At 43.4% G+C, this 13394-nt stretch overlaps 1 protein-coding gene across 1 annotated transcript in view; it reads right to left on the bottom strand.

Moving 5' to 3' along the window:
- Positions 1 to 583: 583 nt before the first annotated feature.
- The window catches only part of LOC112256740 (protein unc-79 homolog), a 47718-nt gene continuing 34907 nt past the window's right edge, over positions 584 to 13394 (bottom strand). The window contains 17 exon segments of the mRNA XM_024430198.2: positions 584 to 2121; positions 2228 to 2269; positions 2381 to 2458; positions 2858 to 3061; positions 3219 to 3402; positions 3640 to 3815; positions 4054 to 4143; positions 4266 to 4343; positions 4453 to 4557; positions 7380 to 7490; positions 8581 to 8649; positions 8755 to 8928; positions 9711 to 9796; positions 9894 to 10006; positions 10185 to 10223; positions 10355 to 10495; positions 10613 to 10940. Of these exon segments, the coding sequence (XP_024285966.1) occupies positions 1933 to 2121; positions 2228 to 2269; positions 2381 to 2458; positions 2858 to 3061; positions 3219 to 3402; positions 3640 to 3815; positions 4054 to 4143; positions 4266 to 4343; positions 4453 to 4557; positions 7380 to 7490; positions 8581 to 8649; positions 8755 to 8928; positions 9711 to 9796; positions 9894 to 10006; positions 10185 to 10223; positions 10355 to 10495; positions 10613 to 10940 (2207 nt within the window). The 3' untranslated portion in view covers positions 584 to 1932.

Below are 13394 nucleotides of genomic sequence, written 5' to 3'. Positions count from 1 at the left end.
CTGTTGAGCAGTAAACAGGCTACCCTTTATATCAGAGAAAATTCATGCATGTCCATGCTGCTGTGTGTGTCTCAAAGCTGACCTTCGCAATCTAGGGCTGCTTGCTCTGGGGACACTCTCTGCCTGAGAGCCCTTGGTCAGCATTAATTACCCACTAGATCTCCAACTGCCTGCTCATCAGGTCAGTGCTCCCATATGGTCCTCCAGGAGGAGGGAGGCCAGCAGGCAGGCCGGGGCAGGGAGAGTGCTGGGTACCTTTGGGACATTGATTAGATAAGCAGCTGCTAATAAGATATTCTTTAAAAAAGAGCTGCAAGTTCAAACGATCATGACAGTGGCAACGGCTGGCAGATGCAGCCCCGGTGCAAGGGGATTTCACTTGATTAAACACACACGCACACACACACACATAGGAACACTGTTGCAGAGAGGCTATTTGATGAGCCAAGCACAGAGATTGATGGAGTCACCTGTGTGTGTGTGTGTGTGTGTGTGTGTGTGTGTGTGTGTGTGTGTGTGTGTGTGTGTGTGTGTGTGTGTGTGTGTGTGTGTGTGTGTGTGTGTGTGTGTGTGTGTGTGTGTGTGTGTGTGTGTGTGTGTGTGTGTGTGTGTGTGTGTGTGTGTGATATCATCAGACAGCACTCAACGTTGGTGACTCATTTGACACACGCCTCTCATAGAGGATCCCTTTACAAAGTGCAGGCGTAGAGAAGTTATGAAATATGATACATTCTACAGGACTCATCTAATTCTGCCCTGCTTGTTTTCATTTTGTGTCCGACAACCATGGCATTAAATAGCTTTTTAATTCAACTTGAAAATAAAGGAGAAACAATGTAGAGAAAAAAAGTGAGTGAGATCAAGCTTTGATTTAAATATATGGTAGCCCAGCTCTCATGTGGCGTGGCATTCCCTGACAAGTGCCCTTTCCATAATGTCATTAGATTCCACAACAATGCTTTATCATGACAAACCACATTAGACCAGAGGTAACTGTATTTGGTCCATGTCAGTGGAAAATGATGGCTAGGCTCTACAGGGGGCGGTCAACATGGACTAGCTTGTCTTGTTTACCTCCCCTGTTTGGTTTCATCCTGATCGAGTTACAACGCTGCTGCTTTTGTTGCTACTGCAACCCACTTTGTGTCTGATCGATCTGGGCTCTGATGGCGAGAGGCAACCTGTTGGAACTGAGCAGAGGAAGAGGTGAGACAGGAGCCCTAAAGTCTAATTGGATTTACTGATAAGATATATAGTATGATTGCTAATGGTTTCTTCTGAGCTAGGATATGGGTGGTTCCTACACAGTATTTGGGTTTAACAGATCCTCTTGCAGTCATTTAGTTTTCCCATAAACCTTAGGGAAGATATACTGTGGTAGTTACTGTGCAGATGTGCAATCATATCACACGTTGTGCACTTTAACTGTCCTCTGTAGAAATTACAGTGACAACAATATTTAGAAAATGTGTCTTGATTTTATTATTTTTATCAGGCTTGCAACCAAGCAACTGAACATATCGATATAGACCATGAGCATCACCAAGTGAACAAGTCTGAGCTTCAGCATTCCTCATCCAGACTATCATCTGCTGCTATATATTCTCTCCGTCTGTTCTGACCTCTGATGCAGCATACAGCATGTTGGACATCTAACCTGCTATCTACAGAACTGTGATCCCCCTACATCTGCACACCTGCCCAACCTGTACTCACCTATCCTTTCATTGCACCAAAGAATAGTATAGATATACAAAGTTTAGAAGGTGCTGAAGATGATTACATCCGAAGCAGTGTCTTAAGACGGTGAGAGTCAGTTTATGCAGGAGTCGACTTCCTGATATTTATGGTCAGGCAGGCAGCAGACAGATGCATGCTGGTCCTGAGGAGGACTGGGTCTTGGAGGATCTCCTATAGTGAGAGGTGGGCAGGTCACATGGGGTAGAACTGTGAGGCAGCCTCGGATGACTGGATTTCCACCTGGGCCATCTTGAACTGTGTGCACTGCAGCCACTTGCGCAGGGCGAAGGGCAGGGCCCCAGCCACCTGGCCCTGCACACACTGGTGGTTCACTCTGTTCTGGATGGCCTGCAGCCGCAGCTGTAGACCTGCAGACAGGTGCTGCATGGGACAGGGTGAGAGTTTTTTGTTCTGAAGAAAATTTGAGCATCTATATCCATATATAAACATAATACAAATCCTATTTGAATTGCAATTTAACTCTTACCTTTAGGTTAGATTGAATCATGGGCAACCACATAGGTATTAACTGATGGAGAGAAGAGGGGAATTTTGAGTTGAAATAGAAAGCAACATGAAGAGGCAAAATAAAGTGTAAAATCAAATGTTAGGGGAAATTGTGGGTAAATGCCCCTCTTACCTTCACAAAGATAGTTGAGTTGCATTCTTGTAAAGCCTCCATCAGGCTAATGACATGTAGACACACCATCTCCACCATCTTGGAAAGTTAGAAATAACACATTTGTATTACTGCAAGGGATCAGAACATGATTTATGATCACCCCGCTTCCAAATATGAATCAAAATATATCATGGCAAAGCAGATTCTTAGGTCGGGATTCAATCTGACTGTGTATTTGGACAATGCTTTAAAGGTTATTTCCGATTGGGCTTACATAACAGCAATGTCCTGTCAGACACAACAAGGATCTGTTTGTGCTTTAGCCAACTCCTCTGCCACATTTACAACTACCAAAATCTGGGTAGTAGTTTGCCGAGGTGACAATAGCCTGGCTTTACATTTCATATTCAACTGCACATATCTCCATGCACATCCTATTTCCAGCCCACCCCCTCTTGCAGCTGACAGAGAGATAAGCGTGTGGATCTTCCTCACCACTTTGTTGTGGGCCATGAGCTGCAAGATGCTGGGTGTGACGCGGCTCCAGAACTCCAGGCCGGTCAGAATGGCGTTGGAGGAGAACTCTGTCTGATTCTGGTTCTGCAGGGCCGGAGTGGCCGCCGACTGCTCACAGTAAATGGTCCACAGCTGGGCAAACATGAAGGCATGGAACAGGGAGCACATGTGCAGCACTGACGTCTGCAGACAGAGGATGGAAAGAAGAGAGAGGTCAGTGACACTTTGGTCTTTATCTCATCCTAGACTTCAGTTGAGGGAGGACAAATAAAAATCTGAATACGTTTACGTAGCATTTACGTCAACATTTATGCGTATAACATTTAGACATTGTCCAGACCTTGGATTGTTCAGGGAAGCCGATGAGGATGACGATGAGGTGGTCAGCGATGTGTGAGCCAGCGTCCAGGGGGATGGGCATACAGGAGGTGGAGCCCTGGTGCAGGGCATAGTGGGTCAGGGAGCCCAGGAGCAGCCAGGACAGCTGGCGGATGTGGGACACACACTCAATGAACTCCTTAGGTCTAGGGAGAGGACAGAGGTTAAACACTTTTTGAGCATACATTACAGTCTTACTAGACTCCCAATGAATTGTAATGACGTATAGAAGCACTTCTACTGATAGCATTCCACTAAAAACTACAGAAATCTAACTGGTCAAGTCTGCTATACCATTTGTGACATATAGTTCTATCTTCATGGTTATTAATAGTGAGATCACTGAAAGTGACATCTGTGCTGTGACTGTCTGTGCCTCTCACCCCTGCTGCATGGCGGACGGGGGATGGTAGAGCCAGGGCAGATAACGGATCACTGCCTTGTTGTCACGGTGATTGCCTTTGCTGATCTCCATGGCAGCTACCTGTGCCAGGCCCACTTTCAGGTTCCCTCCGAACGTGTCCTCGTGCAGTGGCTGACAACACGCCTTCATATGGCTCTGGAGAGTGTCACATGATCACAGGATAGGTCACATGACTAGGGCCTGGCAGTGACACCACTCTCAAGGTGTGGTGTCTCAGGGAGAGTTGGGATACGCAAACATTTTTCCAATTCACACCTGCGTATAATACACACTTGTACATGTATGAAATAGGACAAATATAAGCACCCACCCACATGACGAGATGGCTAGAGGTGAGACTTATGTAAGACAAGTGAATGAGGAGGAAACTCACTTTTAGTTTGGTCAGCGTGTGCATATCCGCTATGAAGTCTAGAAGTTCACTGATGTATTGCCTCATGCATTCCATTGCTGCTGTCGTGCACTGAGAAAGACAGAGAGAATAACGCAACAATCAAAAGGACAATATCTGTATCTCATTTGGTTTCATTAGGTCATCATAAAGGGACCCATAGAACCAATGTAATGTATGATGTACTGTCTTACCCCTGGAAGAGATGAGATCATGTGCTTTGAGAGAACAGTAGACTCTGCTAGCCTCGTACCAATATCTGAACAAACAAACTGACAACATACACGGATGCAGTTAACATAAATAAATATGTAAAGTCATCTTAGGTACTTTGGAGTTAAAGTCTTTTCCCCAAGTAGTTCTGATTGTACAACTGTTTACCTGGACCAGCAGTAGCAGGTTAGTATCGGGTAGAGGAGACTTGAACTTCAGAGCCTGTAGAAGCTCCAGCACCACAATACGAGACATATAGAACTTATCTCGCTCCTGGGCAAACAAAACACACCAAATAGCTCAGGATAGAGGAAATAAGGATAGTGGAGAGAGAATATAGAAAACCACTGTGTACAAATGTTGTAATTAATTTTAGAGGAACCATGTGAGATAAACTCTGAGGCATACTGGGGGAAGAAGGTTTGCCGAGTGGTTGTCTTATTTAATATTACAGGGTTGTGCACTATATCTCTCTGCCTCGCCAGTGCTCATACAGTGTTGCCTGTGTGTACTGGAGTATAAAGGCTGTATGTGTTCTGAATAAAGACAGAGAGACAGAGGAACTGATTAGCACGGCACCCAGTCTAGATCTCGTCTCTCCCAGAGATCCAGTTCAGATGAGCCTGTCAGCCTGAGAAGCCACTGCTCTCTGTTAAATCATCCACTCAATACAAAGCTCTGCCTGCTGCTTGTTTACCAACTAGACTGTCATCCTCTCTCTCTCTCTCTAGTATACTTATGGCATAGCATACAGTAATTACCTTATTATCACCTTATTATACACGTTGGTAGTGGTACATATTGGTTCATACACTACACTACAAAAGTATGTGGACACCTGCTTGTTGAACATCTCACTCCAAAATCATGGGCATTCTGGGAAGGCATTCCACTAGATGTTGGAACATTGCTGCGGGGACTTCCTTCCATTCAGCCACAAGAGCATTAGTGAGGTCAGGCACGGCAGGTAGCCTAGTGGTTAGAGCAATGGACTAGTAACCGGAAGGTTGCAAGATCGAATCCCTGAGCTGACAAGGTAAAAATCTGTTGTTCTGCCCCTGAACAAGGCAGTAAACCCACTGTTCCTAGACCATCATTGAAAATAAGAAGTTGTTCTTAATGAGTTGTTCTTAATGACACCAAAGGTGTTAGATAAAGGTTAAAAAAAAAAAAATGTTGGGCGATTAGATCTGGCTTGCAGTTGGCTTAACAATTAATCCCAAAGGTGTTATATGGGGTTAAGGTCAGGGCTCTGTACAGGCCAGTAAAGTTATTCTACACTGATCTAGACAAACCATTTCTGTATGGCTTTGTGCACATTGTCATGCTGAAACAGGAAACCCATTTCATGAAGCTCCCGATTAACAGTTGTTGTGTTGACGTTGTTTCCAGAGACAGTTTGGAACTCGGTAGTGAGTGTTGCAACCTAGGACAGAAGATCTTTACACGATATACGCATCAGCACTCGGCGGTCCCGTTCTGAGAGTGTGTGCTTGCTCCTAGACGTTTCCACTTCACAAAAATTAGCACTTACATTTGACCGGGGAAGCTCTTGCAGGGCAGAAATTTGATGAACTGACTTGCTGGAAAGGTGGCATCCTGTGATGGTGCCATGTTGAAAGTCACTGAGCTCTTCAGTAAGGCCATTCTACTGCCATTGTTTGTCTATGGAGATTGCATGTGGTGTCCACATACTTTTGTATATATAGTGTATATTACAAAATAAATTATTGCCTTTTCATTAGCATGAAACCCCAATACATACAGTACAGTTGATTTGGGGTCACATTTGTTAAAATGTTCAATGTATAGTGCATTAGTGATAAACATAACTTCCCAAACATTCATACGTCTACAATAACCCAATGAAAAATCCTCCTTAAACTTGTATTTGAGAAAGCTCACCTCATAAGACTAACTGCACAGGAAACAGTTAAATAGACATTATCAGTCATGTTGACTTGCATATTGAGAAACGGATGTTATATAGCAGGAATTTAAAAGGCTAGAGGAAATCAATAGAGCTGGAGACATAAAGCATGGCGCTGTGACAGCAGTAGCAGGGGGAGGATCCATCATTCCTGCAGCAGGAGACAGCCAATGCCCCAGCTCTAACAGAGGGAGGCTTGCCCTCAGATACACACCATACATCCTCAGCCCAGAGCCCAAATTAATCATGTAAATCAATACTGGCTGATTGCCTACTTAATCATCTGTGACACACAGCCACCTTGCTGTCTAGCGGGAGAGGCTGGGGATAAGTATTACAACCAAGAACTACTGTATACAAAGGTCTGCAGACATGGTTTTATATTTAACAATGTGGGAAAGTTAGAATACTGTATCGCTTTTCTAATTGGGCCTTTCACGTGAGATAAATGCATTGCTACAGATGAAGGATCTTAATTTGAGCCAGTTTTCTACAGCAGGAAAATAATGCTGCAGCAACAGGAAATGTGAATTATTATGTGGATTATAATGTACATTTTCTGTAGGGATTTATACATTTTTCATTAAGGAAAATCGCTGCGACAAATATTTTTACAGTTTTTCTCGATTGCTAAGACACTTTTAATGAAACTGGGGTCCACTTGCTTTCCATCATAACCTAATGAGCACAACAGTTTTATTTTTTGCAAAACAGTCATTTCTCATTGCTTTCACACACAATGCAAATGCTAAGCACATTTTTACAAAATAGTAAACACAACTTTCTACAAAATGCATTGAGTAAATCATGTCCAACAAAATTGAAACATTTGGTCAGAACTGATACAAATTACTCCCATGAATGTTTTCCTCTTCTGCACGTGTGCAAAAAATCTTTGCACAATTGTTCAATCGGCAATCAGTCCTTATTCATGCATAAAAGAGGTCACTTCTGAGTTGCTTATTGTAAAAATAGACCAAGTAAGAGGCCGATAGCAATGACAAAGGAGAGGTCGATGGGCCCATAGAGGAAGATAGTGCAGCTCTCAGTTAAAATGGAAAAAGGTCAGATAAAGCAACAAATGTGATCAAATTAAGATCCTACATTTGTACATAATAAACAAATATACTAATATCAAATGTAAGCTAACCTGAACATATCTTACCTTATTGAAGGCTTTGTAGCAGAGGCCACACAGCTCCACCAGGTAAGAGAGGCTGAACACTCCATACTGGATGACAAAGCTCAGCAGTTTGGAGAAGGGCTCCAGTAAGCTCTGAGGAAGAAGAGGAAGAGAGGGAGTTAAGGGTCAATGCCTGGTGGGTGGGTGAGGGGATCTTACCACACCAGTGGTTTTGTTATTTTTTCTGCTTATTCTAAATGAGTAAGACTTCTGGGTTCAGTCATGCAAATGACAGTCAATGTGAGTGAGCTGTTCACTGACCACTGAACAATATCTCAAATCAAATCAAAAGGTTATTTGTTGTAGACTTAACCATGCAATTGTTGCTGACGAGCCCTTCCCAATGATGCAGAGTTAAAAAATGATCACAATAAAAAGAAAAATAGAAACACAAATAATAAAATGCTCAATGGAGCTACAGTATATAAAGGCAGTACCAATACCAGATCAATGTGGAAGGATATGAGGTAGATACTATGTGTACATGAATGCAGGGTAAAGTGACTAGGCATCAGGATAGATAATAATAATAATAGTAAAATAAAGAACAGAGGTGTGTGTGTTGTGTTGGTATCCGCATGTGTGTTTGTGTTATGTGTGTGTGTGTGTGTGTGTGTGTGTGTGTGTGTGTGTGTGTGTGTGTGTGTGTGTGTGTGTGTGTGTGTGTGTGTGTGTGTGTGTGTGTGTGTGTGTGTGTGTGTGTGTGTGTGTGTGTGCGTGTGTATGTAATGTTGTGAATGTGTGTGGGTTTAGTGTGTCAGTCTAGTGTGTGTGTATGGTGTGTATACATAGTCTTGTGAGTGTTCATTGAGTCAGTTCAAGATAGTCTGGGTAGCCATTAGTTAACTATTTCGCACTCTTATGGTTTGGTGGTAGAAGGTGTTTCGGAACCTGTTGGTCCGAGAGCCAATGTTCAGGTAACGTTTGCCGGACGGTAGCAGAGTGAACAGTCAGTCTATGGCTTGGGCACCTGGAGTCTTTTGGCAATTTTCCGGGCCTTCCTCTGATCTGACATAACTGAATGTTATCAGGTCTAAGTCATTATATTTAAAGAGTCAGAATGTAGCCAATCATAACCTCCTCAGGGCCTGGGATAGGGTTACTTATGACACTCAAATAAAGACTGACCTCACCATTTGGTTAGTAGTCCTAATGTATATCAAGCAAACACAGACAGACTCACCCGGGTTGCACTTGTGGTGGGGATCTTCAACAGGCAAATGATGATCCTCAAACTGGAGTCCAGGGGACACTGAGAGAGACGCCATCACATTCTTCATAAGGCTATAGCTCAATATTGATCACAGTTAAAAAAAAAAAAATTAATGCAGACTATATGCAGAGCGAGGTCCAGTACCTTCAGAGGCAGCACAGAGGGTAGTTTAGTGAGGAAGGTCTGGAACTGATTGCAGATGGTGGTCCACAGGTTGCTGGGGGAGTCCATGGGCAGGGCCTCCATGAAGGTGGCGATGTTCTCTAGGCAGTGCAGCATGGTGCCCCCTGCTGGTAGACTCTTCTTGTTGTTCAGACCCTGAGGACAGTGGCATAAATGATAACAGGGTTACAATTTATTGCCGTAGAGCCCTTACCAGCTGTAACAATTTTGTTTAAAAATATATTCTAAACGTGGTTTGGACTATTGATTGTTATGAGCCAAAGGAGTGAACTGAGATAGACTATCATAAGTGCTATTGCTTTAACATTTTAACAGTGTAAGATTTCTAAATAAAACAAACCAAGTTAATAGTGCAGAGTAAATATTGGGAATAACCATGCAGAGGCATGCTCTTCAGTAGTACTCATTATCTGCTTTAGTATCACGCTATCCAAACAGCAGTGTTAGTCTTGTCAATTTATACAAGAGCTCCTCCTGCTGGATACATGATGAAAGTGAAGATGTTTCTTGAGACTCAAGACAGAGGGCTCGATTCAATTCAAACTCCGGAAGATGTGGTTGTTGCGCAATTGAAATTTAAAGGTAATTTCCGATAGAGCCGACATATGCAGCATTTACTATGAATGCGAAAAAAATGCTTTTAATGTCAATCGCGTTGTAACGCTGATCTTCTGTGTTAGCAATTGAATCAAATCAAATTTTATTTGTCACATTCGCCGAAAACAACAGGTGTAGACCTTGAAATGCTTACTTTCAAGCCTGTATCCAACAATGCAGTTTTAAGAAAATAGAGTTAAGAAAATATAGACCAAATAAAATAAAAGTTCAAAATAAAAAGCCCATACACAAACACACACCACATAGAACCTTCAGCCAAGTGCTGAGCGTTAAGCATTTCACTAAGCAGGAAAACCCACCTCCAGTAGCTGGTTCAGTGCAGCCACAGAACTCAGTTCATTAAAATCAATCAGGGAAAAGGCCAATGTTCTCAGAAAACCTCCATCTGAAAATGCACAGAAAAGAATGATGGTAAGGATCTAACCATATCCCTCAGAGAGCTGCTCCTAACAGCAGACATGTTGTGGTGTGTATGAGTAGACCTTTAATGTTACTCTGGAAGAGCTGGGGAAGGATGCCATTGGGGGCCAGCTGATGGAACACACAGCGGAGGAACTGCTTAGCCACACCTGCTGCGTTGCCAGGGATCAGCATGCTACACCAACAGAGACATCAACAGACATAGAACGTCTGCACCTCATGTTGGCATATATTCTCATTTGTGTACAAGAATACAGCCAGTGTCAACAAATCATCAGCATCCACATTACACCTGAGTTTAGCACACACAATATAATAATATACTTAGTATGTCTGGTTGTGATGTGTCATACCTCTCAGCTTGCCCAGAGAAATTAGCACTAGACGCCAGCCTGAAAGACACAAATCTGAATTTAACATCGGAGACATGACAGAGAGTGTGCAAAAATGTTACTGAACAATCAGGTTTGTGTATGTCGAAGTATAATAGGGTTTGGTACAGGAGCTGCTGTAGTTGCCAGACCTGCCCACAGACTGCATGATGTCCAGCAGCAGTGGAGCGGCCTGGTCGGGGCTGAGGTGGATGAACATGGAGAGCACCACCACTGCCAGGCCCAGGGTCTCCTCATCATACTCCTCTAGCACCGCACCACAGTCACGACACCTGAGTGACCACACAGTATTATCATTAATAACACTGAATAACCATTCATGTACACAGTGTCTGCGATCCTGAATGACACACCAGTCAGTGTTGGTGGTTGGCGATAGGTTCTCTCACCTGTCAGTCATGGTGGTGGGCTGGTCATCAATGAACTCCTCAGGGGCAGGCACAAACATGCTGACTGTACTGGGGGCAGATAGGAGGCTGGTCTTGGTGGGGCCTGTAGAGATAAACACTAAAATCAGCACAGTCAAACCCAATCATTAAAAATCGGTTTCGATGTTTTCCCTCTGGAGAGGTGGACCAGAGATAGTTAGCAGTGACTAACCTGTCTCCCAGGTGCTGATGTTGTGAGGGGCACTGGACTGGTGCTCCAGCTGTCTCTTCATCAGCTGGCTCATGGTTAGAGCTCCCAACGAGCCTCGCTTTGCCTGACGGTACTGAGCTGGGGGATGCGACAAACACACACCCAAAGAACTGAGCTGCCTGGTACTTTTCCTCTATTGACACTATTTTAATTTCAATGCCTGGTTCACTTAAAGGGCAACTCCATCACTTTTCAACCTCATTTTCATTATCTCCAGCACAATGCCAGTGCCAACATATGTAACAACGGTGCATTTCTACCTTGTGCTAGAAACTCATTGCAGATTTTGAAAATCCCTGTTTTTTACTTTTAATTCTACCCTGTGATGTCACAGAGAATCTTTTTTTAGGATCTTTCTTCTTATATTTTTAACCACTGATCATAGAAATATGCTGTTTCACATGTGACTCTTTTCAGGAAACTAGGCGTGTGTCGCATGTTACTACTTCACTGGAGCACCATTTGAAGATAAACTTTTTTGGGACAGAAATGCCTTCTGGAACATGTGACCTGTCATGTGCCTTAATAACAAACTTGTATGCCATCTGTAAATACAAATAAAATTGTTAAATTACGAGCCTAGTTGGTTTAGCCATGGGAAAAGTCAGCAGCCTCCTGAGTGGCACAGTGGTCTAAGGCACTGCATCGTAGTGCAAGCTGTGCCACTAGAGATTCTGGGTTCGAGTCCAGGCTCTGTCGCAGCCGGCCGCGACCGGGAGTCCCATGGGGCGGCACACAATTGGTTAGGGGAGGGTTTGGCCGACAGGGATATCCTTGTCTCATCGCGCACTAGTGACTCGCGGGCCGGGCGCAGTGCACGCTCACACGGTCACCAGGTGTATGGTGTTTCCTCTGACACATTGGTGCAGCTGGCTTCCGGGTTGGATGGGCAGAGTGGCTTGGTTGAGTTGTGTTACGGAGGATGCATGGCTCTTGACCTTTGCCTCTCCTGAGTCCGTACGGGAGTTGCAGCAATGAGACAAGACTGTAACTACTACCAATTGGATACCATGAAATTGGGGTGATTTAAAAAAAAATAAAACATGTCAGCAACCTTGTAGCTCAACACTGATTGGCTGAGATAATGAATGGCTGGACATGCTGAGAGATGAGTTTGGATTGGTCTGCATGTAGCACGCGACATGTCTATAATATGAGCTGGTCAGTATGTGTAGGTAATCCTTTCTAACGCAGCTTTTTTTTAAAGATATCACGTAGTAGAACTGCATAAGTGTTGCTTTCCAATTTCTGGAGGACCGAGTTTTGAAATCAGTGGAATTAGAGCGTTTGATTGTAAATATGCAGAAGGAGTCGAAAAAAGAACACACAGAAGGCTGTTGTATAAAACACCTGTCTCTGGATTACATCTTCAAACTAAGGGCAACCATGGCATCCGTGACAGAGAGTGAGAAGCTTCCATCCATATATACGGGTAAGAGAGTCCCAACTCATAACGTTACTACCCTACAGTACACTTTAACTTGAAATGAAAATGACTTTCTGACAAAATTAGAAACATGCAATATCTGAAACTTTAGCTAGCTGGATTATGGTTCATTGTTTAGTTAGCTAGCTACATGTCTAAACAAAAGACTCCACTATGCAAATACCTATTTCGATAAAATGTTTATGATGTCACTGCGACATCTGTCGCTGGCAGCTGATAAATTCGCTCTGGCAACCTATGCCAATTTCAGAGTACTTTCGTCTGAGTGTGCCAAAGCACAGAATAACTGACACATTTATGAACGCTCAACACCCGTTGAATATGGCCGGTGTTAGTAAACGTTGGCAAAAGAAATGTAATTAAATTGTAGCCAGCAGCACAGTTTCAGTCACCAACGCTCTGGATAACATAAAAACAGCCTAACTAGCTCTGCAAGGGCGAGTAAAATGGTCAGAGTTCTCTCATTGGTGTCTGGAAGTAGCTAGTCAAAGTCAGCCAGTTAGCTTGGGTGCTTGACTGCTGTTGTTAGGTCAGAACGCTCGGATCAACTCTACTTTTTGTCCAGAGCGTCCTGTCTGCAATCTGAATGCTCCGAGAGCGGAACATTCTGAATTTACGGACTGCCAATTTTTAACACACCCGTAGTATAAACCAGCCTTTAGTCTTGAAATCTTTGGTTGTTTAACACATAGCCTCACATGTGAATCATTAAAGAGATGGGTGGGGCTAAAGCTGTGAACGATGCTGAATGGGTGTAGACAAAGAAGGTACCAAAACATTCAAGGGCCATTTTCTCAAAAGTGGGGTAACAAGTTTACAAGAATGACTTTCCCATTGTTCCTCAACTGCAGTGTATGGTATACCATTTTCTAGCTCTGAGTCTCTTCTTTTATCTAATGTAAAAATAAATAAAAAACATTTCAAATTTTGCAACATAAGACCAAATCGAACCGGTCGGTCACATAATGTAGACACTGGTTTGGTGCTGGAGATGATGAATATGAGGTTGAAAAGTGGTGGAATTGCCCTTTAAAGCAACTGTCAGGAAAATGGGGGGTAGAAGACACTCACAGAGGTAAATATAA

This window comes from Oncorhynchus tshawytscha, linkage group LG08 (genome assembly GCF_018296145.1).
Source record: "Oncorhynchus tshawytscha isolate Ot180627B linkage group LG08, Otsh_v2.0, whole genome shotgun sequence".
In the NCBI taxonomy this organism is placed as follows: domain Eukaryota; kingdom Metazoa; phylum Chordata; class Actinopteri; order Salmoniformes; family Salmonidae; genus Oncorhynchus; species Oncorhynchus tshawytscha.
The sequence above is the reverse complement of the archived record's forward strand: the minus strand, read 5'-3'. Positions and strand labels throughout refer to the sequence as shown.